Here is a 23,581-nt window from a genome sequence, read left to right on the forward strand (position 1 = left end):
TTTAATATACGTTTTTCTCAGTTTTATATCAGTTTTTAAAATAAATGTTTGTTTTCCATATTGTAAAACTTACATTACCTTTACATTACTCCCTTTCACTAGCTCTACTAAAGCTCTGTTATTTTTCTTTCACATTCAACTGACTGTCCATACAACATAATGAACATTATTGGTTACAGTTAGTATTATGAGTTTTTATGAAAATGAGAATATTTAGAAAAATACTTGGCTTACTTCAAGCATCAGTTTATGTTGTAAATAAATATTTTGTACAAAATGTTTAATACACAACACAGGGTACAAACCGCTTAGTGTTGTTTAAAGTTTGATTTGAATGATTTATTTTCCTTGCCATTCTCCTATGTTTTAATAAGTTTTATGTTACAAAATCATTCCTTGTTTTGAAAAAAAGTTCTAACCATAATATTTCTTGTATTGAGCCATTGAGGGAAACGGTAATTTTGTCCCGCACATGACACCTCACATAATTTAAAAGGGTAAAGAAGATAAAAATTCTATTGCTAAACAAATTTCAAACAAATGTGTGATTATTTAAGCAAAAAATTTCGTCATTACTTTTTAATGAAATAGATGAACCATTACGTAGTAACTACTTTTTTGTGGCCTAATACATAATTTTTTTCAAAGGTTTAAACTATTGTTTCTCAACAAGTGAGATATGTCTCCTTTACATTGGAAACTTTGCTCTCTGAATCTACAATTTATTTTAACATTAATAGATTAATAGAGCAAAAATATTAACTAATTTATAAGCAAGTTAAGAGAGGTTGACTTTGGATGGGTGTAATATATGTGATGCATGTAAATAAATTTAATTTTAAAACAGAAAATTGTGTAATAAAAATAAAACTATCAGGAGTATCTTTGTATCAAATGTAAAGACTAAAAAATTTGCTTATCTTTGTTTAATTAAAATATTGAGAGATATGACAAAATGTTAATGAAATTTAAGCTTCCTTTTGTCCCACACATGATGGTGGAATGGCTTTTTTATCCACCTTTTTATTTAAATTTTAAATGCATAGTTTGAACATAATTTGAAAACCAAAATGCGTTGGTCAGAACCAATTATTTTAGTCATAAAAAATGTCGAAGAAAAAGGCACAGGCAAATTAGTTACTAAATAAAGAATAAACTGCATACAAAATACAAATGAGCGCTGTTGGATTCAACGTGTAGTTTTCAAGTTCTAGGTAAATCTTAATCAGGGTGGCGACAGGAACTGGAAAAAAAAGTTCCCTGACTTTTCCCTGATTTCCTTGATTAAGTTCACCAAATTTCCCTGATTTATGTTATCAATGATAATGGTTTCCTTTCTTTGCCCTAATTGAAAAGCATTGCATATTAAATAAAATGCAGTGTTTAGAACAGTTTAAGCTGTTCATTAAAAATATATTTTGAAAAGATGATCCTTTTTTTTTTGGTAAAAATAGTGTATTAAAAATCATCGGCAGAGAAATATTGTTGGAAATCTAAAGCAAATACTTTACTTCCAGGAACCAGTTAACATAAGAATTCTAAGAAATTACTAAAACCAGCCTTAAAGAAATATCTAATCATGATAAAACTAAAACATTTAAATGAAAATAATCTTGAACTAAATTTTCAAGCAGCATAATTGTTGCTGCAAGAATAACAAGTGGTAGTTAAAGTATAGAAGTAATGTAGTTTTACTTACGTAAATAATACTGCCGTGTGCAGGTAAAGCGCAAAATCTGCCAGAAATTAGCTTTAGAGATATTTGAAGAAATGTGTGGTGAACTCAATACTAACAATGGGAAAATGTTGGAATTGGACTTTTTTTGGGGGGGGGGGGGAGCTCTTTTTCAGCGGAAACAAAATAAGCGAGTATGTACAATTAAGATAACGTATAATAGATGACAAAAATGCCGGAAAAAAAGAAAAATGTGCAGTTACTGCCCTTTACTTGCACACGGCAGAATAGACTTATTCATGTAAAACAAATTGAAATTTTTCAACAACCAGTCATATTGAGCTATTCTTTAATCAAGAACTTAGGTTTTAATGAATGAATACAGTATTTTAACTATTAAAAATAATGAAAATATTTACTTATGTTCACAACTCAATTTTAAATGATTTCATTAGTTGTCGAAAAAAACCTTAGATTACTTTTTAGTAACAAACAACATTGAAATTCAAAAACGATTATTAATTTCAAAATGTATATGATTTTAAAATAAAAGAGTTTTAAAGTCTGAAAAAAAAAAACCCTTTGTAATCTGAAGTGACAGCGAATAATACCATGGTAAAAAAAAAAAAAAAAGATTTTCAGTCAAAATTCAATTTTCGCAATTAAATAAAAACACCAAGTGATAACTTTTAAACTTTTTTCAGCATTAATTTTAAAAACAAAGATCGTTTTTTGAAGTCGTGATAAATTGCTTCAATATAATGAGTAAAGGCAAGGGAGTAAAGTCATTAATGACGGCTTCCTCATTGCCTGCAGGGTTGTTTATTTTATGTAACTTGGAATGCTAGGAAGGAAAATTCAAGCAAGGTAATATAAACAACTTTACAGACACAGAAGCAATCTTAGGAAGCTCATCCTAAGATTGAATACTTTGACCTTGAGGAAAAAAGATGCACAAATATGAGGCACTGTGGAATCGCACCTCATTAATTTTACTTTTTTAAAACAAATAATTGGCGGAAAAATCGTAGGGAATCAAATTACTTCATTTCGCAAGGAAAAAGATTTTTTTTACTTCATTTGATCAATTTTCCCTGAATTTTTGATATTTTTTCAAAATTCCCTGATATTTCCCTGAGTGATAAAGTTCCCTGACTTTTCCCTGATCTGTCGCCACCCTGTTAATCTTTTATTGGATAGGAGATCAAACTCAGATTTGATGGCACTTTCTGATTAGATTATCCTCTTTGCTTTTGAGAGGCCATCCAATTGTTGACTTTTGAAGCACTGAAGCCTTAGATGAAGAAGAAGCTTGCATAAAAAAGCATGATCAAAGACTTTAAAAACCATGCATTTTTAATGAGACAAAAAATGCTGTTTTATCGAAGAAAAAAGACTGAAAACTGAAATAAAACTTCACTGGTCCTCATGGACAACTTAATTTTATGTTCTGCTGGTACTATAAATGTTTTTGCGGTCCCGGATCAAAGGACTACAGTTAATTTCAAGTCTTGCAATTAAGTATTCTATATGGCTTCCACATTCATTTTTACAGAGCAAAAAATGTGATACATATTCAGACTTTTGTTTCAAAGGGAACACATTCTTTGAAACATTTATATGGTCTATCAAATTTGGTTTCATGTGTATTCTATTGATTTCTGTTACAATAGATTATCTAAATGGAGGGAGGATATTCTTACAAAATGCCATATTGTTACATAACAAATGAATTTCTCAATAACTACCGTAAACTACCATCAACATACAATGAGTTTGTGCAATTTTTCAGTCATACTAATTCCATTTCACATATAAAATTAAAATAATAATAATAACAATATTATTTTTGTCACCAAAATATAAATAATGGAAGGTATTTTTTTGGATGAAAAATTTCGGAGGGGGTTTGAACCCTATAAACCACCCCCTTGCATACAGCCCTGTACATATTTGATATTAAAATAAAAGTAAAAATAAATTTTGGTACAATGTGCCAATCTCATAAGTTGCTTGAAAAATAGATTTTGTGGAAGAGATCAGCACAAAATGTTATAAAACAATGAAAATTTATTACTTAAATTGGATCTCTTAAATACAGTAGTTGAAAAACAATTTGAAATTCTTGCAGTGGGTTAAGATAAGAAAACAATTCTAATCCACAAAGTCTTTGGAAAAAAATTAGCTTTGGAGTAGCATATGTTACATTGGCATTTATAACTTATTTTTCAGTAAAAGAGATTCAAATAGTCTAAGACGAATAGACTACGGTTTAAATAGCTGAATGTAATTAAGGTTCCATTCCAAATTCTTTGTTGAGCAAATCTAAATCTTTTCTATCGATTGCTTCATATAAATCCGGCCTCTTCAACAGCGTCATAACTGTACGTAGAATTGACCAAATGTTGCTGGACATTGCTGCTTTGGACCTAAGACCTTGAGGTCCTCTTCCGGCATTCTGCAAGTTTAGAGCCAACAGGAAATGCTCTGCAGCTTCTCTGTAAGCAAAATAAAATATAAATAATGAAACCCTTTTTTCAATCGATAACATCCAAAATGTAAAAAAGAGGTTAACTTATAAACTGTAAACATTCAACAAGTAAAAATGGCCAAATGAAATGTTTTAGATAGAGATGCCTTTTTCAAAATTTGATTGAAAAGGAGACATATCAAAATCCCAATAAAAAAGCAGGAGTGTCCTCCCTTCATGGGCGATGATGCACCCCCAAAATGAGATCCAAAACCCTTTTAAATTACCCCTTCCCCCTAAAATTTTCGGTAGCCATAGATTCCTATCCTGGGCACCCACTAAAAAACGGAATTGTTTACAAATTCGAATGCAAAAACAGACCCTCCTCTTTCCACAAAGTTTGAGCATTTTTTATAATAAAAACAATTTTGTTTTGTTCCAAAATTTCCTAACTAAACCATTTTTATACCAATTTTATGCTGAGCTATATTTTCTAAGAATGATTGATTTGTGTTACACATTTAGTTTTTTTTTCAGTGAAAATATTTTTTTTTTTTTAATTCAAAAAGAAAGAAAAGGTCGAAAGCACCGGAGGTACTTTATAAGCATTGTTAGTTCCCAAAATATAAATCTGGGCATGTAGTGAAATATTCAAGAAGAGTTTAATGACTTATTGCAGTGGCGCACAACCTTTTTTCTAACCGAGGGCAGCATCTCATATCAACATGAATCTTGCGAGCCACAACAAAAATCAATTTAAACTGTTTCCAAATAACATTGAAAAACAAGGAAAAGGAAAGAAAATTTTAAACCACAATCTATATATACGATATACACTCGTATATACACTCTGTCGCAAAAAAATATATGCACCCAGAAGAAATTGCGCTACACTCACGAAACTTGGCAGGCATGTAGTGTATAAGGAGATAAGAAGATGATTAAAAATTCAGAATAAAAGACAATTTTATTAAGCAGTTACAGCATGCAAAAGATTACAAATCAGTAAGTAGTAAAGCCACCTCTGGCAGCTATACAAGCCGAAACACGACGTGGCATCGAATCAATTAGGTCACTTATGACCCCCTGCGGAAGATTATGCCATAATCTTTGCAACTGCGTCATTAATTCTCCTGTATCCCGGGATGGATGCAGTTGCCTTCCCAGCAAGTCTCAGACATGCTCTGTTTGTGAAAGGTCTGGTGAACTGGCATGCCATGGGAGTACGTCATAGCCCTGAAGACAATTTTGAGCGATTCCCGCAGTATGTGGACGAGCATTATTGTGCTGATGAATGGCACCTGGGTGACTTGATAGCATGGGCAGAACAATCGGTGTTAAAATGCTGTCCACATATCTGCGAGCTGTCAAAGTGCCTTGGAGAACAACTAGAGGTGATCGTGTGTCCCAAGAAATCGCTCCCCACAGTCTCACACCTTGTCAAATAGCTGTATGCCGCTCGACAACAAATGCCGAATAGGAGCGCTGGACTCCACACACGTGTACGGTGATTATCAGCACTGAGACTGAATCAAGATTCATCGCTGAAGATCACACGCATCCAGTCTGTTACGCTCCAAGGTGCCCGAGGTCGGCAAAAATCCAGTCGACACTGCCTGTGATGTGGGGTCAGTGGCAAGCGTCTTAATGGACGTGGGCTCCAAGCCAATTTCGGCCAATCGTCTCCTAATGCAGGGCTTCGCAACCGGTGTGCCGCGGCACACTGGTGCGCCGCGACAAGGAACCCGGTGTGCCGCGGTATTTTCGTAGTTATATAAAAAGAAAGAGCCTTGAAATATTTTATTTTGAAAAGTTACGACCGAAAAGCGTTTATATCGTTCTGTAACTTCTCAATTCACCCTGCCGATCATGTGCAATAAGTAGTGATGTGGATTGGGTAAATACCCAGCGGGTAGGTAAATATTTTTTGGGTATTTACCCGAGTATTTACCCAAGGCCTGGGTAAATACCCAAAAACTGGATATTTAATAAAAAATGCAAAAAAGCGAATGAGAATTTTTTTTTTTTAAATCTAAATATGAAATAATTGGCAAAACTGATATATACATATGTATTACACAGTTTATAATATTTTTTATTGGAAGACTTGATGAAATCATGAAAGAAACATATCGTGAACCGAAGAACCTTTCTTTTCAATGTCAAAATTGGAGAAGTATAAGCAATTCATTATGAACTTCAGGATTTCAAAATCACAATCTAGGTTAGTCATATCCAAAATGAAAAAAAAGAAGCATGAGGGATGTTTGGAAGAATAAACTGAGAAGTTATTAAGAAACTATGGTGTTATTTATTTTATTGATATTTAAGTGATTGCATGGAAAATATAGAAACAGTTTTCACATTAATAAACAAAAAAAGAAGCAAAATTTTCTTTTCTGTTGCCTTGCTCATTTGCATTTGCTCCCCTGTAGGGTGGGAAGGTAAATATTTTTTTGGGTATTTATCCAAAGGCAGGGTAAATCCCCTAGTAATTGCGCATTTTGCAAAAAAATTTTAGGTAGTATTAAAACGTGACTATTATCTTTTTTAAACATAAACCCTAAAATAAAAGATTAAAAATTTTAAATGAATTTTAAATGTTTATGTATATTATGTGTGTGTGTATATATATATATGTGTGTGTGATACAGAATACACCTGAACAATTGAACTAAGTTTGGAGGAAATTTCTGCATAAGATATAGGTAAATAAATTGTAATAATAAATTGAGCAACATTTCGTTACATTTTGATGTCATGCAGGGACATATTACTGGGTTATAAAAGACTAGGACCTTAAAAAATTGATGTTTGCTTTTTTTTTGTAACCAGTTAAGCTTTTTTCTTTTTGTAGAATGGCTTTTTATATCTGAAATTTGGCTATCAACATTGATTAGGCATATCCAACACATTTAATGTGAATATCATATTAGATTGCTAAGCTGTTTCACACAATAATTCTTTAAATATGTGATCAAAATACAATTTTTGGGCAAAAATTTATTGTTTTGTATATGGTTGGTTGTATATATACATAATGGAATACATACAGAAAAGTATTTTAGATGAATATAAATTTTTGAAATAAATACCCGGGAATTTACCCATTTTGGGTATTTACCCGGGTATATACCCTGGGTATTTACCCCTAAAGATAAATACCCGGGTATTTTACATCACTAGCAATAAGACATACCCAACAAGAGGAGAGGCGGGATTTGCTGCCCCACCTCTTTTAAACTTCTTGTGATGCCATTGCTTTCAGTTTTTGAAAACGGATTCTAATTTCCAAGAAATAAACTAATTGTACAGAATGTTTTCTAAATTTTTCGCAAACGGGAGTACCGCCCTCTCCCCCAGGCAGGGATCGTATCCTCCCGCCCAGAATTTTAGCCTCAGCTTTCTTTAACTTTTGTTTTTCTCTTTTCCAGTTCCGATACTAATTTCATTTTATCGTAGTTTCTCAAAGCTCAGTTCTGATAATTAGTAAACTAGAAATTAAAACCATTCACTGTTTCCTCCACCATGAAGCTCTCATGGCAAAGAACTTATCAGAAGAGCTGAAGTCGTGAATTCCATAAAACTCTCGCCTTTTCTCTGTATACTTTGTGAAGAACTAGGGGTAGATCATCACTCCCTACTTCTCCATACAGAGATTCGCTGGCTTTCATGTGATAAGGTACCATCAAGAATTTTCGAATTGAGGGAAGAGGTACGACACTTTTTGATTTTAAAAAACGCAAAAGTGCAATACGCCAGTTTGTTGCAAGACAAATATTGTCTGGCAAAACTAGCTTACATGGCTGACATTTTCGAACACCTTGACGAATTGAATCAGAAAATGCAGGGACAAGAAGAGAATTTGGGTTACATGTATGGACAAGCTAAACGGGTTGAAATCAAAAATTCAGCTGTTGAGAGGAGAAGTAGATCGTGGCTCGTTGGACATGTTCAAATGGTATGTAAAGGAAATTGCATGGAAGAAAAGCTGCTGAATGTGGTGGCATTTAGTCATACTTCAGGACAAGTTTAAGCACTTTTTAAGAATGTTAACATGGAACAGTATGACTGGATTCGCGTTCCACTCTCTTCATCTGCGGATGCATCCGTTTTCTTTGAAGGCATGAGAAGAATTTATGAACCTCAAGAGCGACCATACTCTTAAACTTAAGTTGAGCGAGGTGCTTCTGAACGAATTTTGAATGCTGGTTAAAAATGAGTATGAAAAAAGTTCGCCTCCCCCCCCCCCGTCTTTTTACCAGTGAATGATAAAAACATTTCTATATTACCATTGCGAAATTAAGTTTAGTGTGCCCCGTTGATCTAGAAATTTCTCAAGTGTGCCGCAATGTAAAAAAGGTGGAGAAGCACTGCCCTAATGGTTTCCCTTGATACCACCAGCAGGGTTGCCACGGAAGTTCAAGAATGAAATTCCCTGACATTTCCAGGTTTTCCAGGTGGTTTTGAGAAAAATTCCAGGTTATCGATCTCCACCTTCATTTTGCGACATTAATGTATACATCTCAAATTTTGATAAAACTTACGTCATTTTCAAACTTTACAAACAATGGTTACCAAATTTAATTTACTCAAGCTGAAATAAACAAAAATATGTACTAAGGGTGGTTCAATTTTTTTTTCTCTCCGGTCGAGTCTAAGACACCCCTTATCTTTTTTAAACTTACTAATAGTATTGTGCTGTAAAAGGTTTAGCTTCTTACTCAAATTTTAAGAGGTTGCTCAATGACCCCTTAATTTAACATTAGCCCTAGAATAGAAAAAGTCACAAATTTAGAAACATTTAATTTCCCCAGCTATTTTTTTTTTATGTAAGTAATTATTTTATTGCAATGAATATGCATATAACTTGTGTAGATTATAGTGTGTAACATTGTTTTTTCAGTTCAATGTATTTTTTTAACCCCCTCCCCATACTTATAAAGTTTGGGGAGGGGGTCGAGCACCAGCTTTCAGTTGGAATAGGAAGTTAAAATTCTTCCAGTATTTTACTATCCACAAGTCTAAAAACATTAAGTGGTGTCCTGTTTTCTAGGAAAAACCTTTTTTTTTTAAGTGTATTTTTAAACTACCCTAATGTACTAACACAAGTGAAGCAAATAACTGTAATAAAGTATTAATGTAAATGTAGCATATCTGATTTTTAATAGCGAGGAGCCACTGCCTTACATCAAGTGAAAGAACTGCGAAATTTACAATTGTGACATCTGTATCTCAAAAATAAAGTTAATTGCTAAAATAATCTGAACTAAAAAAATATGAAACCTAAACTTTTTCAATTATTGCCTTCCACCCCTCCAATCCATTGAATTCACAGCACTTTTAGACTTTGGCCTGTAAAAAAATCATGCATCTTTTAGCTTTACATATTTCCCCTGTTTGTTGCTCATAAAATAGGGGTGCTCCCCCCCTCCAAGTTCGATGGCACAACCCCCCTCCCCCAATATTTCTGAACGCCTTAGCACTTTTTTTTATATTTTTAACCCTTTTTTTTTTAACCTATTTATTTATTTTTAATAATTATTGTTTTGAAAGAAAAGTGTGCTCGCTCCTCTGCAATAAAATACACACAGACCTAATACCTATAAAATACCTATTAATTATAAAATACCTATTTATTTATTTTTAATAATTATTGTTTTGAAAGAAAAGTGTGCTCGCTCCTCTGCAATAAAATACACACAGATGAAAATAATAAAGTAAAATAATATGAGTAAATTTGAATAAAAATAAAGTAAAATAAATAATTAAAAAATCCCCCCCCCCAAAAAAAAAGTTTTGATGGCGCAACTTGCGCCATAATCACTCCAGTGGGCACCCTGTCATAAAATTAAATTTTGAGCAATGATCAGAAACTTCTCTGATGTGCAGATTTTTTTTTAATCGGATTTCTTTTATTTTGAAAGAAAGAAGTGCATTGAAAGTCTTTAAAGATCACTACTAAAATACTAAAAGATTAGCGATACTTCTGTAAAAAAGAAACTTTCTAAGTTTAAAATTGTCTAATGAACTAAATTTACAGAACAAAATTGTTTGGAAGAATATGATTTCATTAATCAATTTAAAGAAATAATATAAAACTAGGGGGCTATCGCCCCCTGCTCGCTAACGCTCGCCAACCCCCGGAACTGCTTACACAGTTCCTTCGGATCGCTTCGCGATCCGAGCTCGCTACGCTCGCTCACCGGTCACCAAATATTGGTCTAGCTTTATCTGTATTAAAAAAAGGTAGTTTTTTCTTTTCTTAATATGAATATCATAACACTTATGATTTTCATGCATTTAAAAGGGAACAATTAATTTGACATGCAACTCGTGCATTGGATTATTATAAAGCAAAAGTTTGCAATTCCATTATCTTTTGAGAAAAGTATGCAAAGGAAAATTTTTGTACTAAAATTACAAACATAATATAATCTTTCTTTCCTACATTTACTGAATGCAAAAGAAATTGCAGTGAAAAAAAAATCCTACAATGTTAACACGTCACTAATTATACTATGTTCAGTGTCAAAATAAGTGTATATATAGGTTATAAAATGTCTAACAGTTGCAAAGAGCAAGCAACTTCTGAAATTCTCTGAAAGCAGAGATTTAGTGAAAAAAATGTTAGAATGAGTGTTTTAAGAGTCAAGAAACCAAATCCAGTGGCACAACAGCTTATGAGGGCCCAAGGCTTACTGTACCCATCTCACTCCTTCTGACCAAGGGCTCTGGGGTGCTAGGCAGATGTTCCAGTTAAGGTCAGCCTAACGCGGAACCCCCAGGGTTCCCAATCATACTTGGTACTTATTTTATTGACCCACTGGCGGAATGAACAGCTGAATCAATCATGCCCAACCCGGAGATTAAACCCGGACCTGCAGTGTATAAGGGCTACCACTGAGCCTCTGGGCTTCAGAGCACTTGAATATAATTTACGAAGAAGAGAGCAGTGGGCTACGGAGTCTTTAGATGAAAGATCTGAACGCAGATTGGTCAGAAATGCTGCCGATACGCTAAGGGGCACAAATTTACACCGTCTTCAAATCGGGAGAATTTTGCAAGTGTTTCCGAATACATTTACGGACTAATCATGCACTTTACTGGAGAAAAAGGGTTGGCCTAAGACTAATAATTATAAAACTGGAGAAAAATATTATTGTAGCAACAAAAAAAATTTAATGATTATTATATAACACTAATATTTGTCATACCTCGGATACCGTTTATTTCATTTGATAGCAATATGCCTTTTAAATTCAAACGTAAACAATTTCCTGTTAGATTAGCCTTCCTAATGACTATAAATAACGCAGAGGGTCAAAATGATCTTGTGAAACATATTAACAGTAAAATCAGGTTTCCCGATTCAATTTGTTGCTTTACTTTGCCACTGTGACTCAGTTCTTAACATCAATGCCATTGCAAAAGTATGTGAAATGTTTCGCTCTTCAGGTCTTCACAATTCAATTTGTTGCTTTACTTTGTCATTGTTGTTCAGTTCTTAACTTCAATGCATTGCAAAACTAAGTGACATGTTTTGCAATGAGAATTGTCCAATAAATTCATTTAGTCTATGGAATAACATAATACAGTGAAGCACGGTTTATATGTTTCTCTTCTATTCATTTTTTAAATTGTCCCTGGAGGGTCTAATATATATTTTCTTTACCAATGATACATTTTTTCATTTGTACGCTTTATTCATAGTCCCTTCAAAAACGTATAAGCAGTGCTTCACTGTATATAAAAAAATGTGGTTGGAAAAAAAAAATTCAGTATTTACAGGTTGCAGTTAGTTAAGCTTGACCACGAAAAGAAGGCGGATGACCTTGAAGGGAAACATTTGTAATAGGTAGAATCTTCCAGGAAGCACCAAATAGTAAGAGGCATGGTCTCGCTAATCCTATCTATTCCAAAATAATAACAAACAACCTATTATAAATGATGTTTTTGCATTAAGGTCATCCACCTTCTTTTCGTGGTAAGCTGTAGCAGGGCTGTGGAGTCTGACAGGTTTTATGGGAAAGGAGTCGAAGGTCTAAAATTTCAAGAGACGGAGTCAGTAATTTTCTCTCAAAATTCGCAGCTCTCCCAATATTTCAGGAGTCACAGCCGGAGTCAGACTATTTTTGTGTAAAGGAGTCGTAGTCTCTAAAAATCCTGTAGTCGGAGTGGGACATTTTTCCTCTGACTCTGCAGCCCTCGTAAGTAGGGAACTTTATTTTTTGTAAGCACTATGGTTAAGGGAAAAACCTTTCGACATCAACATTAACTTTGCAAAGTATTTTTAAAAAAAAGAAGAAACTCATAATACTTCTCTGCATACATGATAGAAAATTTCTGGGTTTTCAGATACTATGACTCTTGAATGATGCCTTACATATGACACGTCTGTGACTGAAAAGTGGTTTTGTCAAATCTAAAAAATTTTTATCAAAAGTTTGACTCTGTATTATTTATAGTTATTAGGAAGGCTAATCTAACAGGAACTTGTTCACGTTTGAATTTAAAAGGCATGTTACTATCGGATAAAATAAGTAGTATTCGAGGATAAGTATCAGTGTTATTATTAGCATTTTTTTTAAATAAAATAATATTTTTCTCCAGTTTCAATACTATCACTGTCATTTCAACTTTTCTCCAGTAAAGTGCATGATTATACCGGAAATATGTTTGAAAATACTTACAGAACTCACTGGATTTGCAATTCGCGGTTCACGGCGTGCGTTTGCCCGCCTAATCCTATCGGCAGCATTTCTTACCGATCAGTGTTTAAATCTTTCATCTAAATACTCCCAAGCACACTGCTCTTTTCTTTCTTAATTATATTCAAGTGATCGAAAACACTCATTCAAAAACCAAAATTCTAACGCTAGACATCTAACGCTAGCAGCGAGTCTGCAGCACTTGTAAACAACGATCGTAAACAAAGCGGATCGTTGCCAACGGAGAGAAAGAAATAATGGCTCGTTTTGCGCCACGCATAGGCGTTTTATATATATAGATATGAAAAGATTATTGCAGCTCATTAAGAACTTCAGTCACACTCGCAGACAAAACAATGTGCTGTGTATCATAACACCTTCAGAACTGCTGACGTAAACAAGAATTAATTAAACAGAGCCCGCTCAAACAAGGAAGAAAAAAGAACCTTTCTGCGCATGTCCGCCCGCCGACTGCTATGGAGCACGCGCCAATGGCAGAGAGTTGGTAAAAAGAACTGCAAGGGGACGAAGAAAGAGGGGAATGACAAAACGATGAATGGGAATGGCGGCGAAAAAAACAAGGTTGAAAGTTTTTTTTTTTTTGGACGTCATAGACCGCGGGCCGCGCTAAGAACAATCAAGATCGATCGGAAATATGCAATTTTTCATTTTCCCTGATTTTTGGCCATTTTCATTTTTCCTGACAATTCCAGGTTTTCCCGGTGCGTGGCAACCCTGCACCAGATGCCTGGAAGGAGGCAAGTGGCATTAAATCGATGCTGGCGACACCGGCGTGGCCGCTCTTCTGATTGCGCGATCCTCATGTTCATTTGTGTTCCTGGGACGCCCTGACCCTCTGCGACGGTAGACGACCCTTCCGTGATCCACTGTTGCCAACACCGAGAAACTACCATATCACTCCAACCAAGATGGCGGCCGATACTCCTGTTTGACCAACCTGCTTCTCTGAGGCCTGTTATACGGCCCTTATCAAACTCTGTCAGCTGTTCGTACTTCCGCCGGATACGTCTTATAGGCATCTTAAGTCACAATACAGTCTACCGAAGTCAACAATTTCGACTAAATAGCCCTACGGCACAAATACTCATGCTTTTAATTTCTCCCACCCGTGCAACTCACATGCTCATAGCGTGCTTAGCCTTGTTCCATTGGCGCTGAAATTTTAATCATTTGCATATCGGCTACCAAACTGCATTTGTGCCAAGTTTCATGATTGTGGCTCTAATTCTTCTAGGTGCATATATTTTTTTGCGACAGTGTATATATATATATATATAAATATATATATTAATGAGTATATAACAAACATGTCGCTATAAGAAATGTTTGACTTGTATTTTAAACTTATAAGGTCACTAACCCCTCCTCCCTCACTCCCCGCAGTAGCAAGTTTCCTTGTACAAAGGAGACTTGATGCTTTTACCAACTTTTGATTTTTCTTAAAAATATTTTATTCTAAAACATAAATTTTACAAATAGCAGAGCATTCTGACGGGGGGGGGGGGGGGGAAATGTTCTAAATACTTAGAGTGAGATCCGTTAGTTCCAATGAATCAAACAAAAGTTGTAGTGTCCAATAAAAAAGGGGATCATGTGTATCCAATCCCCCTATTCATAATAATTAGTCAGTAAAAGGCCTTTTTATTTGAATACTTATTTTTAAAAATAAACTCAGACCTTAAAAAATGTCATAGTGTAAGAAAAAATATTCATAGAACTCAAAACTAATACTTACTTAACTGCACCAAGATTAATACAACTGATGCCTAAATTGAACCGAGACCTGATGAATCCTGGATATAGCTCTAAAGCACGGTAGTAAGCTTCAATTGCTTCGCCTGACCTATTACTATTTGCTAATGTTGCTCCCACTCTGTTCCAAAGTAAGCTATCCTAAAAGCAACAATTTATAATGGATTTAATAAGTATATATATTATGGTATAATTTTACAGTGCAGAAGCTTAATTTTAATTGCTAATTTAAAGCAACAGGATAATTATGGGGGGAGGGGGATGCACTACTCAGTATGAGTAGTGCGCAAATGAAACGTAACACAACTTTGAGATATTTGTGCATTTTTCACCAATGCATTTAGTAGCTAATGGAACTGATTAGATCATATTTGTTAGACTGAAAAATGACAGTATATTCACTGTCATTTTGTAAACGAATATATTTTACAAAATTATCTTTGTCATTAGCAGCATTGAATTTAAGAGTAAGCTACAAAATGTTAGTAATTACTAATTACAAAATAAGCACATTTTTTTTATATGAAAGTGAAAAGCAACAGATAGTGTATAAGGAATGTGAATAGATGCCTATGAAATGTAAAATATCTTTGATAATAGAAAGTAAATGAGATAAAAGAGCAATAAATTATTATTTCTACAGTTCATAATGCCTATCTAAGCGTAACAGTAGTATCTGAAGTGGAGCTCAAAATGAGAAATTCATGATTAAAGTTTTACAATTTGTTTCTTTGATTTGTGACTTAATTAGATGTTTAACTTGCAGTAGTTGTTTCATAAACAACTTATCTAACCTACATAAGAATGTATTTTTGTAAAAATTTTAATTTAAAATTAATGAATGCAGTTACGACAAATTTTCTCTTCAAAACCTTTTCATGCACTAGGTTAATTTCACCCTAAGTGACTATTATTAGGCATTCTTAGGGGTATCTGCACAGATATGACAAAAATAGCTTAGTAAAATGCGCTTAATGTATCATTAAATAATACTCTGCTTTATTTTGTTCATACAAATCTACCTTCCGAAAAATACCATTTTCAAAATTTCGGACATTTAAAACTGTATAAGCCAGTATAATTTTCTGTTCTTTACATTCAAAGAATGTGTATATACTATCATTTATAATGTTTTATTTTCTAGATTCGGTTTTACCTAGCATAAGATCATTTTGGCAGCAGACGATACTTAAATAAAAATATAATTGGTCGTGGAATGAAATAGTTTTTTTTTTTTTTTTGCATGAAAGAATTAGACATGAATATTTTACATGCATTTCATTTATAAGAATTTGCAGTTTAAAAAAAAAAAATAAATAGAAAATGCTGAACATTTACTTGAACATTTATGAACAGTTGTATTAGTTTTTATTATCGACCTATATCAACTATTCAACGGTAAACTAATTTTAGTACTCTGTTACAATAAACTGCTACAGTATTAATATGCTGCTTTGCTAAAGTATAAAAGTCGTATCAACAAATTACTAAGGGAAAAAGAAGTAACTGCCTAGATACTACTTTAAATGCTTAGTACTTTTCACTTGGGTTCAAATTGCCTTAGCAAACTACACAAAATGTGCAGTTACAACTTTTTCCTTATAGCTTTTTTTTTAACATTTCACGTTTACAAAAAAAAAACTTGAGATTTAGGTAAATTAAATTACTAACGACCACCTGGTGACAACTCAATTTTGATAAAATGTGCACATACCACATCTGTGCTTAGCACGGCAGTATAACTCCAATTATCCAAATAGGTGATTATCCAAATTGCTTACAGATTTTTAAGGGAGAAAAAATTGAAGGCAAAAACGTACTGCAATTCGCAAAATAATGAATGAGGGTTTGTACTCTATTTCAGAAATAAAATGAAGGAGTTTTGAAAGAGTAAAATGAGATTTTGCAGGAATACTTTTGGGCTATCCTTAAATTTTCTCACACTTCGTTTTCGACAGATTTGATCCCCCTCTTCCTACTAGTACTTCCTAGTAGTAGAAGGGATAGAATAAAGTATCCTACTTTATCCTATCCCTTCGATGAATTCAAATTAATTATTTTTTTTTGAACTGCGGGAAATGTTTCGTAATCATTTTTTAAAATTTAACTGTATAACCATACAACGTATACAAAACTAGTAATACAAATTAACATTTCAAATGCTCATAATGTTTTTACTAATATGTTATAATCATAGTCACTTAAAATATTTATTCCCTAAAATTCTTAAAACATGCTAGTGAAAACATTGTTTCAAAGAAATACCTAAAATCGTCGCCTCAGAGCAACAGTAGGATATTTAGTGTTATTCCTGGGATTAGATGTCTTACTGTTGCTCTGAAGTGACAATATGGGATCAGATAAAAATAAAAAAAAAACACACACACACACACACAGATATGTTATATTTACCTTCCAACTTTATTAATTAATAATTTTTAAAAAAAATCTTCATTAGCTTTAAATTTATTGTTAAATTAGAACCCAAAAGAGATACTTACATCTGGTTTAACTTGAAGAGCAGCTCTAAAACAATCAATGGCTTTATCGTAATCACCAGACAAGTTAAACAAAACACCTAAACCATTCTGAATATCTGGATCTGGATTTGTGGGGTTTATTCGAGCTGCTGCTATGAACATATCTCGGGCAGCTTTATGTTTTTCACTGAAAATAATCCTTCACTTAGTAATTTTGTATACCATGTAAGTAACCAAATAAAATTTTTAAAAAGAAATTATAGTTAGGATTGATAAAAGAAGATACATGTAGTTAAACTCACCTAGAGAGAATAGACGATACAGAAGATGTATCATCAAGATGCGTAGATTCAACTAAATGACTGTATTTTGGATTTTTGTGAAGCCACCTAATAAGGGTTTCACATGCTTGAGCTTGCATAGATTCATTTGTATAACTCACAGCTAAGGCCATCAGTGCGGTTAAGTTATCGGGATCCAACTCCAAGCATCTGAAGTAACACATAAACATCATGAATTAAAAAGAAGCACTACTTTGAGGGGAAGTTAGCTTTAAAATCTAGACAAACTGAAAAGAGTTACTCATTTTCTTATTATTTTGTAGGATGTCTCCTTTTCTAATGTCCATTCATTTCTAATAATTTTTTTTAAAAACATCTGATGTAACACATGTGTTTGACAAATGTATTGGAACAGCTTGAAATTCTCAGCTTATGATTCTGAGTTGAATCAATTTGAGAACATTGTAGATCTTAAGTAAATGCTTTACTTGAAAAAGGATCAATCTATGTCAAATCAAACAAGAAACATTCATTTTAATATTATTATTTTTATCATCATTTTGAAACATCAGAATATCAATGGACATTTGAGGCAGTGAAAAGCAAAGGGATGTAGGTGGACATTTTCAAGTTTTGAGTGAAACAGGTTTAAAGGTTTATTGAATTTTTTTTTTTAAATCATGCTGTACAGCAGCAACTACTAGGGCTACCAGTATTATCTCTTGCTCAAAGACAGAGGAGAGGTTTCCCTACTATTTGTACTGGTTATCTCCAAAATTTCAATTTTGCCACTTACATCCCTTTGCTTCTCACTGCCTCATTTAGCATTTTCTGTTACATTTGTGGCATTCAAGGGACTGATTTTTGATAAGTTAATTTTTAGAAAAGTTAATTTATTTTTCACAAACTTAATATTAATAATTTATTTTTAAAATATTGACCCTCAAACTTGAAATGATTTACAATTCATTCTTGCATTGTCATTACTTGCAATATTATTGTAAGTGAATACCTTTTAAAGGCTGCGATTGCAGCCGGATCCTGCTCGTTTTTTGCTTGGCTAGTACCCAAATATTGCCATGCCTAAAACAGAAAATTCGTCATGAAAATGTGTAACTGAAATCAAATTTGAAAAATTAAAAAAGTATAAAAGCATGATAACTATATTATAAATAATACCAGGACATTAAAAGAGCAAACTATTTTACTTTTCACAATTTCCCATTGATTCCAATGTTGACATTTGATTTAGAGTTTAAATTTTAAAATCATTTTCTAGTTTAATGTAACTCTAATGAAAAAGACTTTTTCAACTTTGGAAGCATAATTTTCGTTAAAGATAATTTGAAAGGAAGAAGCATCATTGTAAAAAAGAGCATTTTTTGTCTCCCCCAAGCGAAAGAAAAGAGAACACCATTGACCACACCTTTTTGAAACTCTAATGATTTCCAGTAGCTCTAATGAGTGAGAGGAATATAGAAAATTTAAAATCTACTTTTTTCATTAATTTTAAATTAAAAATAACTGACAAATTTTAATTTTAAGCAAACAGCAAATGCACAGAAAAAACTATGATTAACTTTATAAGATAAAAAAAGGGTATGAATATAAGTTCAGAATTCACATTTAGGTAGAATGTAGAGAGAGGGGAATGTGGACTCTTGCTACAATGTGATTTAACTTATTTGAAACGGATATTACGAAAGTTTTTCACAAGTAACGCATCTCAAAGCTAACACTAACTCCTCGCCTGCAACATGTTATTTTTCGGCAGCAAATCGTAGAGTGTACATATTGGCTTGTTATTTTCGCTGCTAAATGCCCTGCGCAACAAAAACTCCTTAAAAATGCTTTTAACACCATTCTGGCTGGTTCTTATTCAAAATGACCACCTGAATCCAAATGTGACAACTGCCCCCCCCCCCCCACACACACAATGTGCAACTTTTTGGAAATGGTGTGCTCCAAATGTTTTTCAGTTTTCAACAGCTTCATAGCCATTATTTTTATTTAGAGGGGAAAGGAGTATTGTATTAATTATTAACAATCTTCTGAGGCTTGAGAGGTGCAAAGTTCAAAAGCATGAACATTTGGAGCAAGTAGGGAGACTCATGGGGCATTTCCCCCAAAAATATTTTTTTAATCTTCAAAACCAACCTTTTATTGCTATAGGTTTTTTTTTACAATTTTTGCACTTATTTTTTGGCAAAAAAAGAGTATAGGACCTACGCCTTATGAGTCCTATGTCGGAAAACATTTTCATATTGTAAAAAAAAATGAAAGCATCGCATATTGCATAGTGAGAATCGCATCGCAGATCTTCAGAAAAGAACTTTCTCATTTTAAACTTACATTCACAGATATAATGAAGATTAAAAATTAACTTCAGTATGTTTATAATATAGCATTAATGAATATTAATATTTCTGGGGGTCCACACCCCCTATTGTTTATAACTACTTCATATAACAATGAAGTAGTGCATTCCCAGAAAAGAATATACACTAATGTTATAATCATACTTAAGTTTATTTTCATAAATTTGATAATCTGGTTTTACGCTGGAAAAAAATTGTAAAATAAACTTCTGGGAAAAAAATGTCAGGTTTGATGATTTAAAAGATGCTAGAAGAAGAATATCCCCATGAGTCTCTTAACTTGCTCTAAATGTTCATGCTCTTGAACCAGCCCCTCCTAAGAATGTTAATGGTTAAGATAATGCCCACTGTCCCTAAAATAAAATAATAATAATGGCTATGAACCTGTCAAAAACAGAAAAAAAGTAAAGTGGGTGGCACCATTTCCAAAAATTGGAACATGATGGTTATGTTTGGATTCAGGGGATCCTTTTACATAAGAATCAGCAAGAATGGTGTCAGAAACATTTTGATTTTTTTTTTTTTTTTTTTTTTTTGCCGCCCAGTGATATTGGTTTCATGAGTGGACTTTATACCTTCACATCATTGAAGGCAGAAGTTCCCACACCATACCAGTCTAAACTTTGCTTTTTTAATGTGCACAAATAACGACTCTGTGTTTTCCACTCAATTTTTTCATTCTAAATTTGAAAGTTAAGTAAATAAAATGGTATCTAAGCCTGCTGCTTGAACTAAAGCCAGTGAAGACATTAAGAGAAACAAACGATTTGAGGGATGTTTACAAGTGCTGAGAATTATAGTGTGTACCTTTCAAAGAGCAGTGTACACCAGTAGTGTAAATAAACTTTAGTGCATCCCTCCCTTCAAGATGTATAAGTGCGTCTGCCCTCCCCCCCCCCCCAAACATAAGAATTTTTGTTTTAAAATTTTAACATAGTGAAAAATTTTAATATATTAATTCATACCTCTGGTGTCCCCCCGCCATTGGGGTGCTATGTTAGCCACTATAATACAGTCTTTGTCATAACACAAAATTTTAACCTGATGTGAGGGATCTTGGAATGCATTCCCGAAAGTCAAAATTCCACTGTATTGATTTTCAAAAGTGAAATGTACATAAACATATAAAATGAGTATGAATTGGGAACAATTCCTTTACAAAAAATGCCAAGGACAAGGTGTAGATGGATATAAAACAGGTGTGTGTTCAAACAGTCTAAAAAATCTACTGCTTTTCCCCTTTCTTTTAAAATCAACATCATTCGGAGTAATCGGTATTTTGGATGTCAGTTAACAGAGTGTGACAAACTTTTTGATGGATCCTTGATTTCTAAAAAGTTATTTTTAAAAAATGTTACTGTAATTTATAATTTTTATTGTTTTTATTTTTTCTCTTAAAAGAGGGTATAATTAGAGACATTAGCTTTCTAAAATAGGTGCATAAGCTAGAAAAAAAAAGACAAAATCTATCATTAAGTTGAAAAGAAAAAAACTTAAATATTTGGGACATTTAACACAGTAAAAAGTAACACAAAAAAATCATAAGAAAAGCACATAAGAAAAGCTTAAATGCAAAGCAAATACTTAAAAGATACATACTTCAATTTGTTCAGGATTTTTTTTCACTGCAGCTTCAAATAACAATACAGCACTAGGTAAATCTCCACTAGCTAACTTTTTCAAACCTTCCTCAAAAGGCTCATTGCATTCAGAAAATGGATTCTCATTCGTAAACGTATACTCCTAAATAATTTTAAATTGAAATGCTTACATTATTGATGTTGATTTAGCAATGAACTATAGAAAAAAAAATTGAGTAAATGTATCTACAAAATCTTTCAAAGGAATAATGACTAATAAGAATAAATATCGAATGAAATATATTATCAAGATTTCTTTGATAGTGAACAGTAACAAATCAAAAATCACATTTTAACCTACTGTAAATGCTATATATAAAAAACTGACAGCTTTTAAATGCATGGCAAACGAACCAATTTACTCAAAAATCTTAATATATCAACATCTACATATAATTGTCTAAAACTTAATGTTATTGTAAAAATTGCCAGATAAACTGTGGGTCACACAGAAAAAAGAATGTAATATTCAATGTAGAACATACAATGCTGCAAATGAAACACTAAATTTTTTCTTAAATTTTTCATTTTGAGAAACCAATATGACATGGAAATTTCTGACAATATAGGTAAAACTAGGAATCCCACAGAAAATTTAACTAATTACATCAAATGAGCGCCTCTTTTCATATTTTTCTGGTGATAAATAAATCCTGATAAGAGCTACTAGAAGAGAAGACAAAAAACGTATACTGCTGGTTTCAAAAACATTATCACCAGCCGGTTGGTCAAAATTAGGTAAGATAAACTAGTTTGTGCACTGAAACAGCCAGAGGGGAAGACAGTTATCTGCTCCTCTAGAACATTTAGAAGGAAAGATTCTTTCCCCAATTTAGCTGAGCTGCAGTTGAAAGCCAACATCTACTCATATTTTTCCCCCCAGAAGAGATTTTCAAATTTTCCATGACAGAGCTCTTCTTATCTCTATATATTAAAAAAAAAAAGTCGTGGCTAAGAAATTGTGAAATTCTGTATGTGAGGGGCCTGCATCTAAGAGATCCCTACAGTCCCTACAGCCTTGAAATTTTGTACAAAATTACTTCTGACCTCAGGAGTTTGCATCTGGGGAAGCAGATATAAGGGTTTCTATTTCAGTGAAAAGTCCTAGACTCAACTAATTCAAGCCTGGAGCTAAAGAACAGAAGACATTACAAGAGATTACGAATTTGAAAAGGACTTTTCAAACTTACAAAACTGCCGTTTTGCAATACTCAGGAGCCCCTTAGCCCAGGGGCGGCATTTCAGCATTTTGTTTGGGGGGTCGAGTTTCTTGAACATGAATTTCCTCAGTGCGGTACAAAGTAAATACTGGTTAACAGGAAGGAATAATAAAATGGTTTTAATGTTAAGAATAAGTAGGTTTGTTAATAACAATTAAAATTTTTGCGACCAAAGCTTTAAATTTATCTTGACTTTTTCCAGTACAGTTAAAGATCAAGGTCTTGCTTGCCACATTGCTCTTCAAAGGTAATTTTAATCTTCTGAGACACACAAGTCATCTTTAAAATGACTAACCAGATTGAAACAGACAAAAAACAATGGAAGCAAGAAAAAGTTATGTTAAAAAACACACTTCCTTCAGATTTCTCTCTTTAAAATAACCAAGAAAGCTTATTAAATTGGTTTAGTATTTATTTTGCGTCATTAAAAAGTATAGTCGTAATTCACAAAACAATCCCTCTTCCCTCATACTATAAATTTTTCTTATAAGTGCAGTAACACAAGGAAGGGGTGGCTCTGAAGGGGAGGTGACCCCCCCCCCCCCCAAAGCCATTGGTTTTAACAGAAATGCAGATTCTAATGCAGTACTTTATGCATATGAAAGGGCTGTTTTGATCAAAAAAATCCCTCCAGAAAGAATTTTTGGCTGCACTAGTGTATAAGTGTAATATATTTTCTTTTTTGTTTTCTATAACCAACCTACATAATATTGAACTCAGTGTTTGGAAGTAGCGCGCTACAAGTAGCGACGCTACTGTAGTAGCTACATTTTTGAGTAGTTTGTAGCGTAGCGCACTACTTTTTTAAAAAAGTAGTGTAGTGAGTAGTTAACTACGAAAAAATAGTAGTTTGTAGCGATTTCTGGAAACTACTTTTAAATAAACTGAAAACAAAAAAAAAAGGTTCAAACGAAATTGATTGGCTCAAATTTTACACAAGTACATCAGCGGAT

The 23,581-nt window shown here is 33.2% G+C and overlaps 1 protein-coding gene across 1 annotated transcript in view; it reads right to left on the reverse strand.

Annotated features, from left to right (window-relative positions):
* Positions 1-3,305: 3,305 nt before the first annotated feature.
* The window catches only part of LOC129225224 (peroxisomal targeting signal 1 receptor-like), an 83,279-nt gene continuing 63,003 nt past the window's right edge, over positions 3,306-23,581 (reverse strand). The window contains exons 10-15 of the mRNA XM_054859797.1: positions 21,368-21,511; positions 18,403-18,473; positions 17,412-17,600; positions 17,131-17,296; positions 14,613-14,770; positions 3,306-4,173 (exon numbers count right to left, since the gene is read on the reverse strand). Coding sequence (XP_054715772.1) covers positions 3,966-4,173; positions 14,613-14,770; positions 17,131-17,296; positions 17,412-17,600; positions 18,403-18,473; positions 21,368-21,511 — 936 coding nt within the window. The 3' untranslated portion in view covers positions 3,306-3,965. The remainder of the gene's footprint in view (positions 4,174-14,612; positions 14,771-17,130; positions 17,297-17,411; positions 17,601-18,402; positions 18,474-21,367; positions 21,512-23,581) is intronic.

This window comes from Uloborus diversus, chromosome 6 (genome assembly GCF_026930045.1).
Source record: "Uloborus diversus isolate 005 chromosome 6, Udiv.v.3.1, whole genome shotgun sequence".
NCBI classification, from domain to species: Eukaryota; Metazoa; Arthropoda; class Arachnida; order Araneae; family Uloboridae; genus Uloborus; species Uloborus diversus.